This window comes from Saccopteryx leptura, chromosome 9 (assembly GCF_036850995.1).
Source record: "Saccopteryx leptura isolate mSacLep1 chromosome 9, mSacLep1_pri_phased_curated, whole genome shotgun sequence".
NCBI lineage: Eukaryota > Metazoa > Chordata > Mammalia > Chiroptera > Emballonuridae > Saccopteryx > Saccopteryx leptura.
The window spans coordinates 3,953,667-3,978,104 of NC_089511.1; the positions used below are offsets into that span (position 1 = coordinate 3,953,667).

Below are 24,438 nucleotides of genomic sequence, written 5' to 3' on the forward strand. Positions count from 1 at the left end.
ATCTTTGTGTATGTATTATTGTAAATGATATTTTTAATTATTCTAATTTTTTTTTTGCCAGTACCTGGGGTGCTGCACTGACCAGTATCTGGCAGGCTGTGTCAGGTCATTCATCCTAACTGCAGGTGCTCTTGGGTTTTCTGTGTGCCCACCAGTCGGTACACATACAAATAATGTCCGTTTTTACATTTTCCCTTCTGACCATCTACCTCTTGTTTCTTCCCTACTGCACTAGCTGGGACCACCAGGACACGGCCAAAATAGTGGTGGTGGACAGGGCAGCACACGAGCCGGTGGGGCCACCGCTCAGCACCCCGCTGAGTGTCAGGAGGTCGCAGTAGAATGGGGTTCTCAGAAGCCACAGTGTGACTCTGACCTGATTCATGCGTTCCTGTATAGCGTGCCCGGTACACACGGCGCCCTGCGTGTTCACTCCGATAGCAGACACACCGTGGTGGACAGGGCCGCTCCCCAGCCCGGAGGGAGAGAGAAGCCTTACGTGGGAGGTGGGCTCGGTGGCTGGGGGCTGGGCGTCAGCGGCCGGAGGGTTCCACGTCCGCGACAGCACGCCTGTCCCCCTGGGGTTCCCGGGCCCTGCTGCCGCTGAACCTCGGGCTGCTGGGCCACACGGCTGACCCGCCACCATTTCCATAGTTGGGTTTGGGTCTCGGTCTCGGTTTGACACGTGTTGATTCTCTGGTGTGTCTGTCTTGTGGAGGGCTGTGACGTCAGTCAGTCGGATGGAGTGAAGGAAGGCAGAGATTCCAGACAACTGTGTGGCTAAAAACACGTCACAATAAAGGACTCGACTCCAGCACTGCCTTGACCCTGCTGGCCCACTGCACTCTGACAGGGCGGGGGTCTGCGGGGCGAGGAGGGGTCCTGGTGCCCCAGGAGAGAGCCCGCTCCTCGCTGGAGTGTGTGCCCTGTCCCTCCTGCTCGATCACTCCCCCAGCAGCTCCCCAGCCCCTGACTCAGGTCAGTCCCCGAGTGCCGGGGTGCTCCCAGGCCCCCAGCCTGCCACGTGGGGTTGTTCGAAGGGTGGCTCCTCTCCCTTGTAACCAGAGCAGGAAGCTGTCCCGTGGAGGGGGGCTTTGGTCCCCTCTGCTCCGCTGCCCTGAGCGCATTTCTCGTAGTGACGGAAAGGACTCAGACGTCAGGGACGTCTGCGGGAAGCCAGCCCGAGCTCCGCGGAGCTGCCGAGCCCTGTCCCGGGGCAGCCGTGTGCTGGTGGCGGGTCTCTCTGTCTTCCGGATTTTACAGTAATTCTCCGGGGCTGTGTCACAGATCGCCCTAAACTGGTAGGTGAATGCACTTGACCAGTGTTTACCACCTCACAGTGTCTGTGGGTCGGGCACAGCTTAGCTGGGGGGCTCTGCTTCGCCCCCGTGGGGTTGCAGTCAAGCTGCCGGCCCGCTGAGGGCTCAGCTCGGGACCTGCTTCTGAGCCGCCCGCTGGCTGCCGCAGACCTCAGTTCCTTGCTGACCACTGGCCAGGCCTCAGTTCGCACCTGGGGCCTCTCCTGAGGCTCGCGCTTGGCCTCTGGCTTCCCCGGAAAGAAACAGAGCCCAGGACAGAAGCTGTGCCCTTCTGTGATCGTCACCTTTGCTGCGTTCTGATGGTCACACCAGCCTGGCGCTGTGGGAGATGGCCTGGCACAGGCTGTGACATCCAGAGGCGGGTCCGTGGGGACTGTCTTCTTGAAGGCTGGCTCTCACAGATTTTTTTTTCCCTTAAGGAAGGTTTTTATACATTTTGTTTCTGTTAATACACCCCCCCTTTCCAAGCGCTGGCACAGATTGTATAGCGCCCTAAAAACCTTCAGGCGGGTGTGGGTAGAGGGGGGCCTTTCTGCGCCGGGAAACTGAAGTGTGCTGGGCACTGTTTGGTGAGCCCTCGGGACAGACACTTAATGAGACCAACAAACAAACGAATCATCTCCAGCAACAATTGAAATAACCTTTATTTGTCAGCTTTTAATGTGGATTTTGCTGGTGGTGGTCTTGTTTTGTTTTTGGACATAAAAACTGTTAGTTGTTTTTAATTAAGCAAGGGTAATTGTCTGTTTCTTGGTTCTAGCTACATATAAAAGCCCTCAAACATTTTAACCGCAATGCCTTATCTTCCTTTCTGGCTAGAGTTAGAACAAATAAGAGAGCAATGAGTGTGCCTCTGAGCCCAGAAACTCCAGCCCAGATGCTCTGGCTGCTTATTTTGGATTATTATCATATCAGAAGTCAGATTTTTAGTTTCTGAAGAAGTGCCTGTGTCTGGGGTGAGAGGTCTAGAACACGGCGTGACAAGCGGTGGCGAGGGGTCTAGAACACGGTGTGACAAGCGGTGGCGAGGGGTCTAGAACACGGCGTGACAAGCGGTGGCGAGGGGTCTAGAACACGGCGTGACAAGCGGTGGTGAGGGGTCTAGAACACAGTGACAAGCGGTGGTGAGGGGTCTAGAACACAGTGTGACAAGCGGTGGTGAGGGGTCTAGGACACGGTGACAAGCGGTGGTGAGGGGTCTAGAACACAGTGTGACAAGCGGTGGCGAGGGGTCTAGAACACGGCGTGACAAGCGGTGGCGAGGGGTCTAGAACACAGTGACAAGCGGTGGTGAGGGGTCTAGAACACAGTGTGACAAGCGGTGGCGAGGGGTCTAGAACACGGCGTGACAAGCGGTGGTGAGGGGTCTAGAACACAGTGACAAGCGGTGGTGAGGGGTCTAGAACACAGTGTGACAAGCGGTGGCGAGGGGTCTAGAACACGGCGTGACAAGCGGTGGCGAGGGGTCTAGAACACGGCGTGACAAGCGGTGGTGAGGGGTCTAGGACACGGTGTGACAAGCGGTGGTGAGGGGTCTAGAACACAGTGTGACAAGCGGTGGTGAGGGGTCTAGGACACAGTGTGACAAGCGGTGGTGAGGGGTCTAGAACACAGGGTGACAAGCGGTGGCGAGAGGTCTAGCATACAGTGACAAGTGGTGGCGTGACAAGCGGTGGTGAGAGGTCTGGAACACGGCGTGACAAGCGGTGGTGAGGGGTCTAGAACACAGTGTGACAAGCAATGGTGAGGGGTCTAGGACACGGTGTGACAAGCGGTGCTGAGAGGTCTAGAACACAGTGTGACAAGCGGTGGTGAGGGGTCTAGAACACAGTGTGACAAGCGGTGGTGAGGGGTCTAGAACACAGTGTGACAAGCGGTGGTGAGGGGTCTAGAACACAGTGACAAGCGGTGGTGAGGGGTCTAGGACATGGTGTGACAAGCGGTGGTGAGAGGTCTAGAACACAGTGTGACAAGCGGTGGTGAGGGGTCTAGAACACAGTGTGACAAGCGGTGGTGAGGGGTCTAGAACACGGTGTGACAAGCGGTGGTGAGAGGTCTAGAACACAGTGTGACAAGCGGTGGTGAGGGGTCTAGAACACAGTGTGACAAGCGGTGGTGAGGGGTCTAGGACATGGTGTGACAAGCGGTGGTGAGAGGTCTAGAACACAGTGTGACAAGCGGTGGTGAGGGGTCTAGAACACAGTGACAAGCGGTGGTGAGGGGTCTAGGACATGGTGTGACAAGCGGTGGTGAGAGGTCTAGAACACAGTGTGACAAGCGGTGGTGAGGGGTCTAGAACACAGTGTGACAAGCGGTGGTGAGGGGTCTAGAACACAGTGTGACAAGCGGTGGTGAGAGGTCTAGAACACAGTGTGACAAGCCGCAGTTTAATGGTCTCACGAGGTGGGATTTAAATTGGCCTGCAGACTCCTAATCTTTGAGCAGTGTCAGTTTTGAAAAATTCTATTTATTCCTATAGAATTTTACTAGTTTAAATTATGAGAAGGACTTTTCTAAGCCAGCATTGAAGTGTGTGCTGTAGAACATGCACGGATCCATCAAACTCAAGCTAATTTGTTGTTAAGGACCCGGGTTGCACAGAGAGGGCTGAGAAGTTTTAGTTCAGTTCTGCATCTTGAGTGAAGTCCTGCCTCATATGTTCACGCTTATCTTCCTCGAGATTGTGTTAGTGGCTCCGGGTAAAGAAAGTCTTCTGCAGGTCAAAGGAACTGAGCTTAACTGGTGAGGGGTGTGGCCACCAGGAGTTTTAGTTCCAAGGCACCTGTCTGGCTTGCTGCTTCCAACACTCAGGGGTATATAGGGTTCTGATGGAGCCAACCAAGATTATTTTTAAAAATAAATCTAGAGAGAGGACTTTTTGTGCCAAATCCTTTGCATTTGTAGGGATATTACGCAGCATGTGGTGTGCACACATATAAAATCAAGTGGTGTGCTAACACGGAGGTGAAAACACCACGTGGGTGTGCATTGCCCCTGTCGCAGGCTGTAGTGAGCCCTGACAGTGCACAGGCTCATGGCTGCACCCCCACCGGACTGCGTGCTGCAGCGGAGTGTTTGCCCGCTGCCCAGAGGGAGCTGCGCTGCAGCGAAGAGTCAGAACCCCGCTGACGAGTCCCTGTTTAATGAGTCAGACTGGAAGATGCAGTGGCCTCTGGACGTCCTTGTCATGTATTATCAAAAACAGTCTTTTGCCTGACCAGGCAGTGGCACAGTGGATACAGCGTCAGAATGGGACACAGAGGACCCAGGTTCCAGACCCTGAGATCGGCAGCTTGAGCACAGGCTCATCTGATTTGAGCAAAGCTCACCAGGTTGAGCCCAAGCTCGCTGGCTTGAGCAAGGGATCACTCAGTCTGCTGTAGAGAGGAGGGGTCCTGCCACTCCACCAGGGACCTGGTGCCCCAGGAGAGAGCCCGCTCCTCCCTCGAGGTACATATGAGAAAGCAATCAATGAACAACTAAAGCGCCACAACAAAAAATTGATGATTAATGCTTCTCATCTCTGTCCGTTCCTGTCTGTCCCTTTCTGTCCCTCTCTCTGACTCTCTCTCTGTCTCTGTAAAAAAAACAACAAACAGTCTTTTGCAAGATATTAAAACAATACATTTTAAGTCACAAATCATTTCTTCATTTTAACTGCTAATCAAAATAATTCTCCAATACTATTTTCTCTAATACAGGAAATGAGATTGATTAATACAAAAATCCCACTAGAATACAGGGGCAAGCTCCCTTGTTGGTAGTCAGAATCCCATGTCTTGGGCCCTTGTATGGTATCGAGTCATTTAATCAGGGAGTCAGCTAGCATTTGCTGAGTGCTTACTATATGGCAGGGTCTAGATTGGATTCTGGGAAGCAGGTGGGATGGAACTAACAACTATTTATTTAGTCCCTTGAGAGAAGGAGGTATAGAAACAAACAATTTTTAGGTGTGTGATAAAGGCTGGTTTTTAAAGGGCTGTAGGGGTACTAAAGTGATCATTGAAAGCTTAATTTTTTTATAGACATTGTAGGTTTTTAAAGTGGCTTTTAGTAAAGTGAGACAAATGGTCATTTGTTTACATCTCAGCATTAATTTGAATGGATAGATGGAAAACATGTTTTCCAGGAACTCTTTTTTTATGTCCTTTATTTTCATGAATAGATAACTATTACTAAAATTGAGAAATGGTTCACAGTCGTAATTTCTACCTCTACCAACAGTAACTCTGTAGTAGAAATATTTAATAGGTAAACTTGAAAGAAATTGTATTTGATAATGTTAAGGTTGTTTTATCGTCCCCAAGATAATAAAGAAAATATTGGCAGAAAGAACTTCAAAGGTTTTCTTGCTCATGTGAGGGTTTTTCTGGGCATTTGATCCACAGATTTCTCCTTTAGAGTTAGTTCTTTTAAAAACAGAATGAAAATATGCAGGCACAAATGCCTTGGCCGCCCCAGCCAGTAACTTGAGTTTCTGTTGCACTTAGCACACTTTCTCTGGCTGAGAGTGAGTGTTTTCTGGAAAAGATTAACCTGAAACTGACAGCACAAATTATACAGTTGGAAACATTTAGGTTTTTCTGATTTGTTTTTAAGATACTTTGTTTTTTCCTTCTGCCTTCCCAAGGGGAGGCTCTCAGATACACTGTATCAATGGACAGTTCGCTCTGACACACATACTTCTATCTTATAAGAAATAACAAAGTCACTAATAATCTCAGCATGTCAGCTCAGTATTTTTATTTTATTTTTACTTATTGATTTTTAAAGAGAGAGGAAGGGGATGAGAGAGAGAGAGAGAGAGAGAGAGAGAGAGAGAGAGACAGGAACATTGATCTGCTCCTGTATGTGCCCTGACTGGGGGTCGAACCGGCCACCTCTGGGCTTCAGGGCAGGGCTCTAACCAACTGAGCTACTGGGCCAGAGCTCAGCATACTTTTTAAAATGGACTCAGTTTAGGGGGGAAAAACCTTGGTAGTTTTTATAACTGCAGCCATACCAGCCTTTCTCTTCGTGTCCAAACGGGCTAGAGCCACGTAGCCTGCCCGTGCGTGCTGAGGAATTAGATGTACATGGTATTCTTCACGGGCACATGCCCAGCCTGCCTCCCGGGCACTGTCACTGCACCTAGTGACGTCCCTCCTCCACTCTACACACACACACACACACACACACACACACACACACACACAGCCCAGCCAGCCTCTGCAGGGGCCCAGTGTGGCTGGATTCAACTTGCAAGAAAATTTTTAATCATTTAGTAATAATTTTGGTACATAATTAATTTTCACTGATGAAAAATGTTGTTTACTTGCCAAAGTCAGCATTGTTAAAAACTGAGTAATTTTTTGGCAAATCAAAGTAATGATTTCAAGTATTTTGGTCATTTGTCAGTTGGCCACAGATGTTATTAAAATTAAAAATCTAATAACTCAAACAGGGTTTACCTCGGGAGACCAGTGGATACCTGTCCGGCGTGAGGCCTGGTGGGGCGGGGCAGGCACACTGGGCCGTCAGCACGTCTGACCACTAGGTTCCGAGGACAACTCAGGGCCCAGTTTCTTACCCAAGACTGTGCCCCGTAAATGCCGGTTATGGCCCGGGTGATGGTCACTCCGTCAGCCTGGACAGCACCCCAGAATCGCCGTCAGAAACGTCAGGTGACCTCAGACTGTGGTGGGTCCCAGGTGCAATTCTGAAGAGTTAAGAATTTGCTTAATTTGTGGAGAAGCGCAAAGGAAGATCTTCAAGTCCAGACCCGACATCATGACAGCAGTGACTTAGACGCACTCACAGGGAGTGAGGAAAACGGGCGGAAGAAGGCTGGACAGAGAAACCAAATCGTAGGCCATTGTGCCAGCCCAGGCAGGAAGGACAGTTGTCATTTCTAAAGCTCCTGCTATCTGCTAGACAGTCCTACGCTTTTTACATGTATTGACTCATTTAATCCTCTAATGACCCTATAAGAAAGGTGTTTTTTGGGCCCATTTTACAGATGAGAAAACTAAGGCACAGAAGGTTAAATAATGTCCCCAAGGTTCACAGTTCATTAATGTCAGAGTCAGAATTTCAGCTGAGGCAGACGGGCTCTGAGTCTGAACTGAGGGGCCAGCCTGGGCTCTGTTAGTCCCATCGGTCCTGTGCCCACAATCCCTGTGACAACTGTTTGAAGTGTGGGCACTATTTCTGTCATTTCAGATGAGGAGGGAGCAGGGAAGCGAACAATCCAAATAGGAAATTCAGATTGCAGTAGTGTCTAAGAGACTTAAATACGTAATAAAGCTCACCAAGGAGGTGAAAGACTTCTATACTAAAAACCACAGAACACTGCTGTGAAGAAATTTTAAAAGTAAATGGAAAGGTACCATGTTCATGGATAGGAAGGCTTAGCATTGCTAACATCTACAGATACAGTGTCTCCTCTTCCAAAGTCAGCCGCCCTGTTCAGAGAGGTGGACGAACCCGTCTTCAAATCCATAGGAATTGGAATGGGTCCCAAATAGCCACAACAATCCCAAATAAGAAGAACAAGATGGAAGACACCTCCTGGCTTTGGGCCTTGTACAAAGTGACAGTGATTAAGATAGTGCCGTGCAGGCATTCAGACAGACATGTAGACCAGTGGTATAGAGGGCACAGGACAAAAGGCTTGCGTCTGCGGTCACTCGACTTCTCACAGCAACGCCAAGACCATTCAACAGGGAAAGGAAAGTCTTTCTAGCAAATGGGGCTGGAAAACTGGACGTCCACTGGCAAAAGAATGCCTCCCCTTATACTGTGTACAGAAGTCAAGTGAAAACTGGCCAATGACCTAAACTAGTGGTTGGCAAACTCATGAGTCAACAGAGCCAAATATCAACAGAACAACGATTGAAATTTCTTTTGAGAGCCAAATTTTTTAAACTTAAACTATATAGGTAGGTACAGTCCTTATCGAGGTAACGCCCGCACGTGGTATTTTGTGGAAGAGCCACACTCTAGGGGCCAAAGAGCTGCATGTGGCTCGCGAGCCGCAGTTTGCCAACCACGGACTAAACTGAAGAACTAAAATTATAAAACTTAGAGGAAAACATTGCGGGAAATCTTCATGCCGTTGGATTTGGCTGTGACTTCGTGGATATGACACCACAGGCTACAAGAGAAAATAGATAAATTGGGTTTCATCAAAATTAAAATTGTTTGCCCATCAAAAAACCATCAAGAAAATTAAAAAAAAAAAAAAAAGAATAACCTTGAGGTGGGAGAAAATAATCATGAACCATACATCTGACAAGGGATCGATATCCAGAATATATAACGAACTCCTACAGCTAAACCCACAAGCAGCAGCCCAGTCCAAACAGGAGCAAGTGGGGTGAATGGGCACTTCTCCAGGCAGCACAGGGAAGGCGTGAACATCGCTCATCCTTAGATAATGCAAACTGGAACCCCAGCAAGAGTTTTACTTCCCACCTAGAACAACGGCCATGATTTTTTAAATGGAAATAAGAAGTGTTAGTGAGGATGTAGAGAAATTGGAACCCCCCTCCACCCCACCTCACCCCACCCCCGTGCATCGCTGGAGGGAATCTCACATGGCGCAGCTACCGTGGAAACCGTTCCTCACTTCCTCAGGAAGTTGGGCGTAGAACTACCATGTTGCCAGCACCCCACTGCCAGGTGTGTGCACCCGTTGAAGGCAGGGCTTGCTGCCTGTGTGGGGGGCGGCTTCCCTAGGCCGGCGTTTGGGCAGTGATGGGAGGTGCCCTGGAGGGGTGGAGGCAGTGTCCAGACACTACCGTCTGGGGGGCCGCAGTCTCAGGCAGCTTGCGTGTCCTCCCTGGTCTTAGTTTTTTTGAGTATAAAATGCGGGGTTGGACCTGCTCTTGGGCTTTCTGCCTGGCTTCTAAAATGTTCTGTGTCGCAGCTCTGTCCTATGCTCGGTGAATTCCTGATCCTTCCTCAGCAGTGCCCAGCCCCCGAGTGAGACCCAGATACTCCACAGGAACTGTGTCCGACCATTGTTTTAGGATGGCAGAGAGACGGTCTCATTTCTATGGGGGGTCCGCCTCTGGCGAGCCCCGTGTGTGCTGGCCGGTGTTCTTGTGCCCCTGGCCCTCCCTGGCCCTCTCCCTGCAGCCAGCACAGTGCTCCTCTTTGTGCGAATGGGTGCCATTGTGTCATCTGGAAGGAGGGTGTCTGCTGTCACCCTGCCACTGAATGAAGGTTCTCAGCTCCCGGCAGCTGGAGAGGACAGCGTGTGCTTCTGGCTGGCAGAGCCCGGGAAATAGTGATCGCCGACACTGTCTGTCCTAAGTGCGTATGTGGAGATATAGTGTTGGGCCCTGGGGTTCAGTGACTTGTTTTCCTACCACATTCTGGAGGTTTTTCTGGGTCCCTGGCCTCTGCTTCCGTCCATGGGTGGACCACCTGCCAGGAGAGTTTGCTGCAAGAGGCACTCTTGAGACAAGAAGCTTGTTTTCTAACAGAGTTCCCGGCCCGCTGACCGGAAGCCGGCGGGAAGCAGGTGAGGAAGCCAGAGCCAGGGGGCAGCCGTTCCCGACTCCTCGTCCTGGGACTCGGAGCAGCTGCCCGGTTCACACAGGATTGCTGTGCGCCTTCTCATGCAGACGTACCTCCCACCAGTCACCTTCGTGCTGTGAAGCTTTACCTCTTCTTTCCTCAGTTTGATGTCATTTCAAAAGACCTTTCTCACATGACCTAACACCAGGAACGCGTGCGGAGTGCGGTGCTGGGTCGGCTCCGGCCGCGGCTGCCCTCTTGCACCTGAGCCGAGTGCGTAGCCGGGCCGTGGGGGCTGCGGGGGCCCAGGGCCGTCTGCACGGGGCTGTGTCCTTAGGGATGGCCCCTGCGAGGCGGACCTGGGTCTGACATGACCCGGGGGGCTTTTGCTGTTCTGACAGATGCCTTTCCTGAGAGAGTGGACCGATTTGTCTTTTCATAAGCCCCGTGTTAGAGATCTCGTCACTCTAACGTTGCTCTGTTACTCCCTAAACTTGTTTACTAGCTACTTTATTTTGGTAACCAGAAAATGGGATTCTGCTTTTAATTTAACTTCTTTACTTCTTGGTGAAATAATCATTTTTTCATGTGACTACTATTTGTTCAGAACCCAAGAGAATGATCTAGAAGAAAACGTGGCAGTTCTGGTAGGAAGATTTATGGGACACAGTCCAAGCGATGTTGGTGGTTTGGAGGTTGGATTTTTGTTTGCCCAGCCTGGAAAGGTCCATCTTGCTGGAATGTTCCAGCCTGGGCAGGGCCGGCGGGGGATCCAGGGGCTCGCCTCCGTCTCGCCATGCTCCCTCCTGATGGGGGTGGGGCGCAGCCCCAACAGTGGCAGCTGAAAGCTGCACAGGGCTTGGGTGCGGCTGTGACCGGGCCCGAGGCATCTCTGGGGCGCTGCTCGGCTTGCCGCTCACGGCTATGATGCGGGCGCAGTGCGTGCCCTGTGAGGACCCAGCCCCTCCTCCGACCGCCTCTCACAGCCCCATGGGCATCCCTCCCAGCTCAGCTGCCTGGCTGTGCACACGGCGGGCCCCAGGATCCTGACCTAGGCTTTAGTTTTCCAGGCTTGGGTTCTAAAGAGGGAACGTTCTGAAGCACAGGTTAGTTCTAAGTTTATTTTTATTTTTTTAAGATAGTCCCGCATGCACCCCAGCCGGGACCACCCAGCAACCCTCGTCTGGGGCTGATGCTCGAATCAACTGAGCTATCCTCAGCGCCTGAGGCCGACACTCGGACCAGTTGAGCCACTGACTGCGGGAGGGGAAGAGAGAGAGAAAGGAGAGGAGGAAGGGTAGAGAAGCAGATGGGTGCTTCTCCTGTGTGCCCTGACCAGGAGTCGTACCCAGGACATCCACATGCCGGGCCAGTGCTCCACCCCCTGAGCCAGCTGGCCAGGGCCCGTTCTAAGTTCATTAGGTTTTTCACAGCACAGCTGCTGTGCTTGGAACCTAAAGTGAATTGTCATCTTTCATGGGACAAGGTGCAGTCACACTGGAAACCGCTCCCCACCCTCCCCCTCAGCGCTTAGGGCTCTGGTTCATCACTCCACCTAGAAAGGGGCTGGCTGTGCTGACACGCTGGCTACATAACTGAGTTGGCTTCCACCCACCTGGCTTTCCTTCCTCCCGTGATCGTGGGATCTGCCTGCTGCAGTGATTGGTCTCAGAAAAGCCGGACACGGAGCACGGCAGGCCGAGCAGCCTACATCCCGTCCCTGCATTGCCGAAGCTCCAGGCACCCTCCCCTCTAGGTGCAGAAGCCGGAGCCGGGCCTGCGTCTCCCTCTGCACATCACTGTAATGAAGCCATGACACCTGCTTTTGCTGCTGCGCTGAGATCTGCTTGTCGCTGGACTGACAGTTGAGAGCCTTGCCCCCCTTGTCTCCTGGCATTGCTCAGACAGGCTGCAGCAGAAGCTCTCCCCTGCCCACAGGCTGCGGGGGAACCCTGTGATCGCAGAGTCTGTGAAACAGGTGTTCTGAGGAGCTGTCAAGATCAGTGAAGACCTAAAATCTGGTTGAGCCAAACTCTGAAACATCGGGTGACATGAGAAAGACGTCACAGTCCTGCAGAGACAGGTAGTGGGAGGACTCATGCTTTGTACGTGGTCAAAAAGTCAGCGAGTGGCAGAAGTGTGGCCTGCCACTCACATCTTCTGTGTCACCGTGACCCAGTCCTGAAGGGGAGCCCTGCAGGCCCAGCGTGGGGGGGACCCCATCCTGAAGGTCACACCAAGGCTGAGCATGCGGGCATCATTCAGGGGCGCTCCAGATGTCTCCTGTAAAGAGTCTAAAATTAGGGTCTTGGCCCTGACCGGTTGGCTCAGTGGTAGAGCGTCAGCCTGGCGTGCAGAAGTCCCGGGTTCGATTCCCGGCCGGGGCACACAGGAGAAGCGCCCATCTGCTTCTCCACCCCTCCCCCTCTCCTTCCTCTCTGTCTCTCTCTTCCCCTCCCGCAGCTGAGGCTCCATTGGAGCAAAGATGGCCCGGGCGCTGGGGATGGCTCCTTGGCCTCTGCCCCAGGTGCTAGAGTGGCTCTGGTCGCGACAGAGCGACGCCCCAGAGGGGCAGAGCATCGCCCCCTGGTGGGCAGAGCGTCGCCCCTGGTGGGCGTGCCAAGTGGATCCCGGTCGGGCGCATGCGGGAGTCTGACTGTCTCTCCCCGTTTCCAGCTTCAGAATTAAAAAAAAATTAGGGTCTTATATTACCAAACACCATCAGTTTTGGAAGGAGTTAGTGAAAAACAGTTTTTAACTTCATATCAGAATGAAGAGTCATAGCAAAACTAAAATGAATATGCTAAGTATACAGTGTTAGGTAACTAATTATTACCTGTATATTAATATATAATCAATTCCCAAAGGAAGGGCGTACGTAACAGGAAGTGGAAGGTAGTATCTGACAGCGCATCACGAGATGGCGCAGGAGCGAGGGGACGGCACAGAGCACGAGGCTCCCTCCAGCCGGGGCACCCCCAGGCACACCTGCTTTCACTGGAAAACAGTCCTCTGAGCGCTGAACTGTGTGTGTACAGAGGAGGCATTGCTCGTGTGGGTTCCCGTCATTTTCAAGTTCATGTTGCCTGTCAGGAAACGGGACACCTGATGGGACTCCTCTGCCGAGGGGAGGGACAGGTGTGGGCTTGGTTGACCGAACAGAGAATTGTACGAGGTCATCTGTCACACTCGACCCTTCCTCTAAAGACCGTTGGTTGAAACAGTGCCAGGCGTTGTTCCTGGCTTCAGAGCATCGTGTTTAGAAAGAAGGCAGGCCGGGTGCTCCCTCCTGGGGCTTCCCCTTTCGTGTGGACGACACTCGTGACGCGGAGCAAGGCGGCGTGCAGCCCCCGGGGGCTCTGGTGGGACTGACTCTTGGGCCTGAGTCCTAGGGACACAGTAAATGTGTGCGCCTCCCTACATGCAGAGGGGCTGACATGCACTGTGCACGTGTGAGGTTTGCTGCTAGTGAGCTCAGACTGCGCGCCTCAGAGGGTCTAAGTGCAGCTCTCTCTCCCAGGGTGCAGAGAGCACGTCTTAGAAGACACGAAAGCGGAGTCTCTCAGTGACACTGCCGACCTGGCCCTGCCGCCCGAGATGCCGATCCTGATTGACTTCCACGCGCTGAAGGACATCCTGGGGCCCCCGATGTATGAAATGGAGGTGAGCAGCCTGGTTCTGGTCCCCCCTCCATTTACTCTGCTGGCTGCTCAATGGACCAGGGAGGTGTGGAGGTGGGTGTTTGGGGAGGCTGCATTTTATCTAAGAGGGAACCGTGTTTCTCTGTGAGGTGGAACATCATAGGATAACGAGGCTCCTGCAGAGGCAGACCCCCGTGGCGTGCCCCTCCCCTGCCGGCCAGCCCAGGTGAGAGTGGTCTCGCTGGCCCTCACTGGCCTCTTAGCAAGTCTGCAGCGGTGGGCAAGAGTGCTTTACAGTTGTTCCACAGGAAATGACAGTGCAAAGTAAAATAATGCAGTAATAATAAGCTGTTCACATACAACAAGTCCTGTTTTGGGCCCCGCTGCGTGTTCCTGTTGCACGTGCTTAGCTAAGGGTCCCTGCTGTCCAAGGCTGGGGGCGGAGGCAGGAGACCACGAGGACAGGATCCTGGGGGTGGGAGCCTCACCACAGCTCTGGGCAGCACAGGGCGACCGCGGCCCCTGCCAGGGCTCTGGTCTCGTTGTCCGCAGTCCCTGTGGGGTTGAGTGCAGTTCTCCCACCTGCCCTCCCCAACGGGACGCCACCCCTGAGGCGGAACCGGGAGCCGAGGGCTGATGGCAATGGGTGCTGGAGTCTGTGACCACGGAGGCCCCGCGAGCTTTTATGGGTCAGTGACTAGAAAATACTGTCTTCTGCACTAAACTGCAGAAGCTTTGCCATCACCACCTTGTCAGTGTTTAGGGAAAAAAAGAGTTTCAGAAGGTACAGGTGATGAACTGTGCAGATGATCTCTAGAAACCACTGCCAGTAGGTGTGGCTTCAAGTCTCAAAACTGGGGAGAGGAGAGACTGTCCCCAAACCCGCCTCCTTTATGTGTTAAGCTCTGAGCTGGCTGTCAGAGCGGCCGGGTCTGCGAGCAGCTCAGTGACCAGCATAGAGCTCACCAGCTCCCAGCGGCAGATCTGGCTTGAGCAGGGGAAACAGAGGCATCACGTGGTGGTTCCTAAATTGTGGTGGATTTAAATGTTGAAGTGTTGAAAGAGATGGAGTGAGACTTTTCTTGGTCGAGAAACTGAGCAAAACCTGCTTTTCTGTTATGAGCATCCAGGGATTTCTTAAGCAGGGATGTAGACAGGCTCTGACCCCACGTGTGTGATGGGCGTTTCTCCTGGGCTGTCCCAGCAGCTGCTCCTGCAGGGCCTTGGGCGTGCGGACTGGAGCACCAGGTGGGCGCAGGTCAGCACTTGTCCGTGGTTCTGGCACCCCAGTCTCTGGCCTCGCTGCTCTGGGGCAGGGACAGGGACAGGGGGGTGAACATGGCTGGCGTTCTTGCAGTTTTGGCAAAGAAAGGGCCAGAAGACTAGAAATGAGACATTTTACAAACACTGCTTAACAGCTCTGGTATCACAAGAAATTCATCTTTCTTGCAGCAGCTGAGCTGTGATGTGTGTGTGGCCTGCATGGTGGGCTTCAGGGGCCACTGTGCCTCTAAATGTGGCATCTTAGAGCAGAGAGAGGATCTAGTGTCTGGGAGTGGGAGACGTTCTCTTCACCTCCTCTGGGGTTTGTCTCTACCTCTGGTGGTCTGACCATCAGGCCATATGACTTAACCACCTCTGCCCCAGGCTGTGCATCTTAGAAATGATGATTTACGGAACATCCCTCTATTGTCCACGAGGGGTATCCCTGTGCTGGGAGCCTCACGTACACACAGGGAGAGGCTCGGCATGACACGGATCGTGAGACTCCCACAGGTGCGTGGGTAAAGCGGTGTTCCCTGGAGTCCTCTCAGTCAGCCGCGGGTCGGACCAGGCCGCTGCCCGCCCTTCCCTGCCACAGGATGGTGGGTTCCTGGGCGGCAGCTTTGCAGAAGGCTCTGACCCACTGCAGTGTGGGGGGAGGGACGATGGGGGGGGCGGGACATCCATTTGTGTGTCTCAGTATCGGGACAGGGGCGACCCTCCACAGTGATCCCTCACTGACAGCCATTGCAGGGGGTAAGGTTAGATAACCACTTGGGCTGGAACCGTGGAACAGAGGTGTGGCCCCAAGCTGCGGCCCTGAGCCGGCCACGCCCTCTGTGCTGTTGGGAGGCGGGGCCTCTGCCCTGGGCCCCGCCCACAGGGCCGTCTTCTTCTTCTGTGCAGGGCGAGCTTAGACGAGGAATACTGGGGTACAGGCCGTGTTCCCCAGGTATTGCAAGGCACCCTTTTTGGCCTAAATGTCTGTATTCTCTACAAAGGGGAAAGTCTAGGGTCTGTCATTTCTTCTCGTCACTTGTTCAGTAAGTGTGTGCTGAGGACCTGATGGGTGCCAGCAGCGCGGGCCAAGGCCCCACCGGGCCATCACTGCCCTCTGACATGGCTGTGCCCCCTACTGGGCTCATCACGGGGCCAGGGCCTCCAGCGCAGGGCGGGCCTCGGGCCCCGGGCCGGGAAGCGGCGGCTGTCTCTGTGCAGCCCCGGCAAGGAGCAGGGCGTACCATGGAGGGGTTTTGATGCGCACTGTCCTCTCAGCCTCTGCGCTGACTGACACTTCCTAATGTGCGTGTCCGGAGCAAGACCGTGGTGACTGTTTATAAACACAGCCTGAGGAAGGGAGTCCGGGAAGACAAGGTCCGTGCCCTGAGCAGGGGCAGGTGTGCGGCTAAGGCGCTCCTAGGGCCCGCCCTTAGTGGCCGCTGCTGACCTGACCCGCCCGCCTTCCCCCTCTCCAGGTGTCCGAGCGCCTGAGTCAGCCGGGCGTGGCCATCGGGCTGGCGTGGACGCCCCTCGGCGGGGAGATCATGTTCGTAGAGGCGAGTCGAATGGACGGCGAGGGCCAGTTAACGCTGACCGGTCAGCTGGGGAACGTCATGAAGGAGTCCGCCCACCTCGCCATCAGCTGGCTCCGCAGCAACGCCAAGAAGTACCATCTGACAAATGGTGCGCTGGGCAGCGGGGTCCGCGGGGCGCAGGGGGCGCTCGAAGTCGTGAGGGGGACAGAGGCAAGCCGAGCAGGCAGCCGCACCAGCACCAGGCAAAGCCCTGCCCTCCTGGAGTCGCGGACACCGGCCCCCACGCAGGGCTGGCCCCCAAGCAGAGCTGTCCGGAGGTGCCTGCGCCAGACGCCACTCCTCCACGGCGCTGTTTTCAGGCCCTGCTCCGCTCATACTACCCATTATTTTGAAGGAGTCCTTTACCCAAAACATTCATTTTTTTATCTGATTTTTTTTAAGGAGAAAAAGAAAACAGGTTTAAGTTTTCTACATTAAAATACTTTTTCCCTTTTTAAAGCTTCTGGAAGTTTTGATCTTCTTGACAACACAGACATCCATCTGCACTTCCCAGCTGGAGCTGTCACAAAAGACGGACCATCTGCAGGCGTTACCATGGTAACCTGCCTTGCCTCACTTTTCAGTGGGCGGCTGGTCCGCTCCGACGTCGCCATGACAGGAGAAATCACACTGCGAGGCCTCGTTCTGCCAGTGAGTATGAGAAACCTATTCAGTTGGCCTTTTGTTACTTTTAAATTTCAAATCATATTTCTAAATTTAAAATAGTGGTTTGCCTTCTTCCTATGAATACCTTAGTTTTTTTAAGTTGGTATAGCTGTAATGCATATTTTTTAATTTTGATCAGATTTTTTTTAAAGTTTTTTCCATGTTTTGTTTTAAGATTTTATTTACTGATTGTACAGAGAGGAAGGGGCAGGGCAATGAGAAGTGCCAACCCCTAGCTGCTTCACTGGAGTTGTTCACTGCTTGCTTGTCCTATGCGCCCTGACCCGGCAGGTCCGGGCTTTCGAACCCAGACCTGTGTTCCTGGTTGGCGCCTTACCCGCTGCACCACCACAGGCCAGCCCCCATGTGTTTTCTTGTTTCCCTTGCTCAAGGAGATACATTAGAAAAAATTACTGCTACAAGTAATGTCTGATTATGCTGCCTGTATTTTACTCTAGAATTTTTATGGTTCCCAATCTAACGTCTTTAATCCATGTGAGTTTATTCATGAGTATGATGTAACATGGTGGTCGTTTCATTTTTTTGCACATATCCGTCCAATTTTCCCAACACCATTTATTGAATAGACTGACTTTACCCCATTTTATTATATGTTCTTGCCTCCATTGTCCAATATTAATTGACCACAGAGGCATGGGTTGGTTTCTGGGAGCTCTCTGTTCCACTGAGCACGTCTGGTTTTATGGTAGTACCATGCTGTTTTGCTTACCGTGGCCTTATCGTATAGTTTGGTATCAGGTAGCATGATTCCTCCAACTCTGTTCTTTCCATGACTGCTGTGGCATTCGGGGGTCTTCTGTGGTTCCACAGACTCAGAATATTTGTCCTAGTTCTGTGAAATACACCATTGGTATGCTAGGGACTGTATGAAGCTGTAGATTGCTTTGGGCAGTGTGGGCATGTTAAGGGCGTTAACGCTTCCTGTCCAGGAATGCAGTGTGCAGCCACTTACCTGTGTCTCCTTCACTGTCTTCCAATTGGCTGAAGACAGGTTTTTATATCCTTGGTTAAATTTATTCCTAGGTATTTTTTTTGATGCAATTGTAAAGGGAGTTTTCTTTATTTAAAATGTTTACTTATTGATTTTAGAGAGAAAGAGGAAAGGAGAGAGAAAAGAGAAACAGCAACTTGTTGTTCCACTTATTTAAGTATTCACTGATTGATTCTTGTTTGTGCCCTGACCAGGGGTTGAACTGCAACCTTGGTCTGTCAGGATGACACTCTGTAATCACCTGGTCAGGACATTGGGGTTGCTTCCTTTTCTGATAGTTCATTATTAATGTATATAAATACAACTGACTTCTGGGTATTTTGTATCCTGCTTCTTTACTGAATTCAATTTTAGTAGATTTTTTTTGGTAGAATCCTAGGGTTCTTCATATACAATATCATGCAAATAAGTTTTGCTTCTTCCTTGCCAATTTCGATGCCTTTTATTTCTTCTGGTTTGTTTTTTGCATCCCCAGAATAAATCCCACTTGGTCATGGTGTTATGTATGGTCTTAATAAATTGCTGGATCCAGTTAGCTAATATTTCTTTGAGGTTTTTATCTTTGTTCACCAGGGATACTGGCCTCTAGTTTTCTTTGCATGGTTTGGAATTAGGATAATGCTGGCCTCAGAAAAGGAGGTTGGGAGTCTTCCCTCCTGCAGAACTTTTTAGACTAGTCTGAGGACAGGTGTTGGTTCTTTGACTGGTAAAACCCACCTGTGAAGCCATCCGCTCCAGGACTTTTGTTTGTTGGGAGTTTTCTGATTCTTGATTTAGTTTGGGAAGATTGTGTGTTTCTACAAATTTATTTATTGGTATATAGTTGTTCATATTTTCTTACAATCATTTGTATTTCTTTGGTGTCAGTTACTACTTCTCTTTCATTTCTGATTTACTTAACTTATTCTTGATGAGTCTGGTTAAACATTTGTCAGTCTTGTTTCTCTTTCCAGAGAACCAGCTCTTGGTTTCATTGGTCCTTTGCATTGTTATTATTATTTGTATTTTTCTGATAACGGGGAGGCAGTCAGACAGACTCCCACATGTGCCTGACCAGGATCCACCCGGCATGCCCACCAGGGGGCGATGCTCTGCCCATCTGGGGCGTTGCTCTGTTGCAACCAGAGCGATTCTAGTGCCTGAGGCAGAGGCCATAGGGCCATCCTCAGCGCCCGGGCCAACTTTGCTCTAATGGAGCATCGGCTGCGGGAGGGGAAGAGAGGAAGGAGGGGGGGGGGGTGGAGAAGCAGATGGGCGCTTCTCCTGTGTGTCCTGGCCGGGAATTGAACCCGGGACTCCCACACGCCAGGCTGACACTCTACCACTGAGCCAACCTGCCAGGGCCTGCATTGTTATTTTAAGACTTTTGTTTATTTCTGCTATAAGCTTTACTATTTCCTTTCTCCTATTCACTTTGTTCTCCTTTAAGAGTGAAATTAGATGGAGTTTCTCTTACTTCCTGGGGCAGGCCTGTAACACTATGTATTCCCCTCTTAGGACTGTTTTCACTGTGTCCCTCCCATAGGTTTTGGGCTGTTGGGTTCTCATTTTCATTTGTTTCAAGGTCCCTTTCGATTTCTTCTTTGATCTCCTTGTTGACCCATTCGTTGTTTAGTAACAGGTCATTCAGCCTCCGTGTCTATGTTTCTCAGTTTTTTTGAACATCTTTTCAAAGCACAAGAGCCTAGATCATTGGGGACAGGTTCTTCATCAGGAGACACAGAGGCCCTGGCTCTGAACCTGTGCAGAAGGCAGTGATCCTGGCACAGACCTAAGCTGTGTAGGAATGGTGTTTATAATGCTTTCTCCAAATTGAGCCCGACAGCGAGTTGAGCACAGAATGCAGTGTAAGCCGGGACCTGGGCACACAAAGGGTTCAGGACAAAAGAGGTGCTGCCTGCCAGTCTTCCCGGGACCATCAGAGGACTTAATAGCAGGCTAGCTGAAATGAAAGCACTCACTAGTGCCCCTCCTAGCCGCTCTCCCACCTCGTGGTGTGACGGAACGAAGGGGACGCGGTGGGCTGGGGGCGGGTGGCCGCAGCGGAGTAACAGCACATCCTCTCCCACAGGTGGGCGGGATCAAGGACAAGGTGCTGGCAGCACACAGAGCGGGGCTGAAGCAGGTCATCCTTCCTCAGAGGAACGAGAAGGACCTGGAGGAAATCCCGGGCAACGTGCGTGAGGATCTGAGCTTCATCCTGGCCAGCTGCCTGGACGAGGTCCTCAACGCGGCCTTCGACGGCGGCTTCCCCGCCAGGGCCCAGCTCGGCCTCCTGAACAGCAAGCTGTAGGCTGGGAGCCCCGCCCCTGTGGAGAGCCCGCGGGCACCGACAGGGCTGTCTCAACCCGGCCGGGTGACCAGATGTCCCTTCATTTCTTAACATAATCGCCAGCAGCCACGAGCTTCACCCAAGTGGTAGCTCGTGTGACTACAGAAACGTTAATTTAATAAATTGATAAAAATTAAGTTCTTCTGTCTTTCGTGGGACCAGTGCTGTCCCTGGAAAGGTACAGGCCACGGGTTCCCATGTGGCCCCAGCACAGAAGCCTGTATACCTTAGAGAGTGTGTCAGAGACGCACGTCCCCAAACCTGTCACTCAGGAACCTGTCCTCAGAAGCCATCCAGGTCAAGAACGGTTGGCAGGGCCATGGCTGGTACCTCAGCTGTTGTGGGCTTGATCCCCAGTCAGGGCACATAGAAGAATCAACCAATGAATCATGAGTAAGGAACAAATCCATGTTTCTATCTCTCTTTCCCATTCCCCTTTCTCTAAAATCAATCAGTAAATAAAAAGTTTAAAAACAGAACTGCTGGTAGAGACCATGACCTGAGCGGATTCCCCCGTGGGTGGTGTTGGAGCCTGAAAACAGTCGTGGAGGAGGGGACATGGGCGAAGATGGAAACAGAGCCGGCGCTCAGTCCCTGAAAAATGAGGTGTTCGGTTCCAGGGACCCGATGAGGAAGTCTGCACATCCGACCCAGGTCCCCTCTCACGCACGCCCAGGGTCAAGTCGGGCAGGGCGGCCCGGGTTAGCACGTCACAGGAACTCGCCGGGCCTAAATGCCAGTCACCTGAGCCAGCCAGCGGAACAGTCCCCCCACTTGTCGCCCCCCCCCCACCCCTTCTCGCCACGTGTCAGGTGCCGATTCCCCAGTCTAGACTCTCCGCGTCTGTCTGCTCCCGTGGCTCATCCAGGGTACGGATCCCCAGAAGTCAAGTGGGGCACACTTCCTGGGCCGTAGCCCTCACCTGTCAAGTGTAGACTAGTGTCCAAGTCAGTGTAATTATGAGAATTAGGTTAGAACGCAGTCAGTGAGCAATTTCTAATTATTACTCTAGCCAATAATGGACTTCAGAATCTTATATTTCAAAATACAAGAACAGATACATAAGGACACTGTAATTTCTTGGATGAGAATGGGGTCTGCAAATGACCAAGGACTGCCCAGCCCTGCCAGTAGTCCTGAGTGTGCTCTGGGGGGACCAGCTCAGAGTGGGGCTCCCAGCACACTGCCTGAGCAGAGGGGCCAGGCCACCCACGTGGCACAGCACAATGACCTGTGTCTTGCGGGGCCAGGTCCTCTGTGCCCTGAGCACGCCCTCCTTTCTGAAGGAGCTGGCTGAAGACCAGGCCGTGTGTGATGGTTGCCAGTCGGACCTTCATTTCTCTGGTGCTTTTTAGTTTTAGAAGTCTAAGCCCCTGGTCGGCAAACTGCGGCTCGCGAGCCACATACAGCTCTTTGGCCCCTTGAGTGTGGCTCTTCCACAAAATACCACATGCGGGCGCTACCTCGGATAAAGAATGTACCTATCTATGTAGTTTAAGTTTAAAAAATTTGGCTCTCAAAAGGAATTTCAATCGTTGTACTGTTGATCTTTGACTCTGTTGACTAATGAGTTTGCCGACCACCTCTAAGCTTTTTTGTTCACTGTTCTTTTTTACTAGGGCAGAACACCACAGTTTACCACTTTAACCATGTTTTAAGTTCTAATTCAGGGACATTAATTACATTAATTACATTCACAATGTTGTACAACCATCACCCCTTGTTCACCGTTTTAACTGGAAGCGGATGCACAGGAGGGCCCCCGCCCCGCCCTCCCCACACTGCCCCTTTCAGTGTCTCCAAGCTCGCCCCCCAGGGGGAGGGCTGCCCAAGGCTCCAGCGCCTCCAGTGCGCAGTCTCCGTGACACTGCCCATGTCTGTCCCTGTCTTGTAACCACGTCCAGGGCCACAGTCCCAGCTCGTGGGTCAGAGCCATCACTCCCCTAGGTCTGAGCTTACGCTACACAGCCACAGACCGGCCCTGGTGTGGAGTCTGACCCAGGGTGTTCTTTCTTTTTTAGTTTGGGTTATCCTTCCACTCAGGAAGCTGAAAGAAATAAAACTCCATTAGTGGGATCGCTGCAGAAATCCCTGCGTATAAAGAACTCTGAGCTCTGAGGGGGAGGGGAAACAGGACAAAGATGGAAAGTCAGACACATTATAATTAAAATCACTCAAAGCAAAAGAAAAACTTGTTCCCTGATGGTCATTAGCATATTAAACTGGCCCATGATTCAATTCAACCACAAATTCAAGTTTATAGAAGCAAAAGAAGTTCAAGCGTGTGGCCTCCCCTCCCTTCCACAACCCCCTGAAGCAACAGCCCGACCTGGACACTGAGAGAAGGGGTGGGGGCAGGCACTGGAGAGAGGGGACTCCTGATTAAACAAAGGTGGTCAGAGCAGGAGCAACCTCAGAAAGCTCAAATGGACCACAAGGTATGGCTCTGGAGCTTATCCCTGTAGGCCAACAATATGAAGAGACAACTAAGAATATAGTTAATATTAAAATGTCAACCTTATTAGCTGTTGAACACAAAATTCACTATCTTAATTTGCATAAGTTAGCAAAACATGAGGTTATAACCAAGTGGAAAATTCTTTACACTGTTACTGTGTCCACTGAAACCACCAAAAGCAACAATAAAAGTATCAAGACCTTAAAAAAAGAAAATCCCAAGAACATCAGAAAACATAGAAATAGTCACAGGTTATTTATAAATAGCCTAAAAAAATTTACCTGAACAAAACGGACAAAGCAAGTATCTAACATCAGGAAACAGGCTAAATATTAGTCAATCACCACAAAACTGACCCAGAATGGAGTCTTTCCAAGATTATTAAAGTGATGAAATGCATGATCACATGTGTGGGGATGAGGTGGGTACAGAATTACATGATCCAAAGTCACACAATTTCAAACTACGTGTGTGTAAACACATGTAAATACACAGAAATGACTGGAAACTATAAACGTCCAGTCTCCTCTAGAGGGTGAGGCACAGATCTCCACTGTGCCGTCTTCTAAATCCCAAAGTCTGTCTATTGAGCACGTTTTTAAAAATAATTAGTATTTTAAAAACAAATAATACCTCTGCCAAACTATTCAATACAGTTGATCCTTGAACAATGCAGAGGTTAGGGGTGCCAACCACCCTCCCCTAAGAATAACTAGTAACAGCCTACTCTTTACTGAAAACCTTATAAACAGTAGATTAACATTTTGTGTGTTACATGTAACATATACTGTATTCTTACAGTAAAGTAAGCTACTAAAAAAATCATAAACAGATTTACAGTACTATGCATACTTACTGAGAAAGATTCACATATAAGTGGGCCTGCACAGTTCGAACTCGTGTTCAAGAATCAACTGTCTGTTAAATGCAGGGGAGAAACTGCTTTTCTCAACACGCATCTCCCAGGCATAGCCCTGGGCGTACACTTGTGGTTGACCTGTGTTTCTCTCTGCCACAGAAATAGTGACATAAACGTGTCCTATAATCAAGTACAGAAGACAGAGCTTGTGTAGGGAAGGACAACAGTGTTCCTACCTGAAAATGTAACAGAAGTAACCCTGCCACCCAGAACTGTGGTGGCAGTGGGGGAGGGGAAAGCCCAGAGTGATTTTAACTGACTCTCCAATTAGGGAACCCTTAAAGCCACACAAAATAAAATGACCTTCGGTCCTTCAGAAAACAGTCTCAAATCTCCCCAGATGTCTCAGGGTTGGAGCTACAGTGCTGGTTACAAGCACAACAGCGGCAGCTCACATTTGTTGGGTGCTTGTAATGTGCAGAGCACCAGGCCCGATCTAACCCCATTTCACACACTAGGAATCTGGGTCCTGGTCACACCGCTGGTGAGTGGATTCGAGCTGGGACTGCCTCTAGGACTTCCAGGTCCTCGGAAGGATGGCCGGCCAGGCTGATAATCACTACGCTATGAAATACTAAGTCACTTTTGTTTTGTTTTCAAGGAGGGAAAAAAGTGACAAGAATTCTCATCAGTCTCCTACGAGCTGTGAGGCTCAGAATGTGAGTGTGTGTGGGGGGGGGGGGACCACGCAGACGGGCTGTGCCCGTACTGTGCCCAGCTTCACGACACGACACGACTCACCGCACTGC

General features: G+C 51.3%; 1 protein-coding gene across 1 annotated transcript in view; it reads left to right on the forward strand.

Moving 5' to 3' along the window:
• LONP2 (lon peptidase 2, peroxisomal) overlaps positions 1-20,791 on the forward strand; it is a 76,903-nt gene extending 56,112 nt beyond the window's left edge. The window contains exons 12-15 of the mRNA XM_066349593.1: positions 13,345-13,487; positions 16,204-16,411; positions 16,763-16,953; positions 20,052-20,791. Of these exons, the coding sequence (XP_066205690.1) occupies positions 13,345-13,487; positions 16,204-16,411; positions 16,763-16,953; positions 20,052-20,273 (764 nt within the window). The 3' untranslated portion in view covers positions 20,274-20,791. The remainder of the gene's footprint in view (positions 1-13,344; positions 13,488-16,203; positions 16,412-16,762; positions 16,954-20,051) is intronic.
• Positions 20,792-24,438: the final 3,647 nt, after the last annotated feature.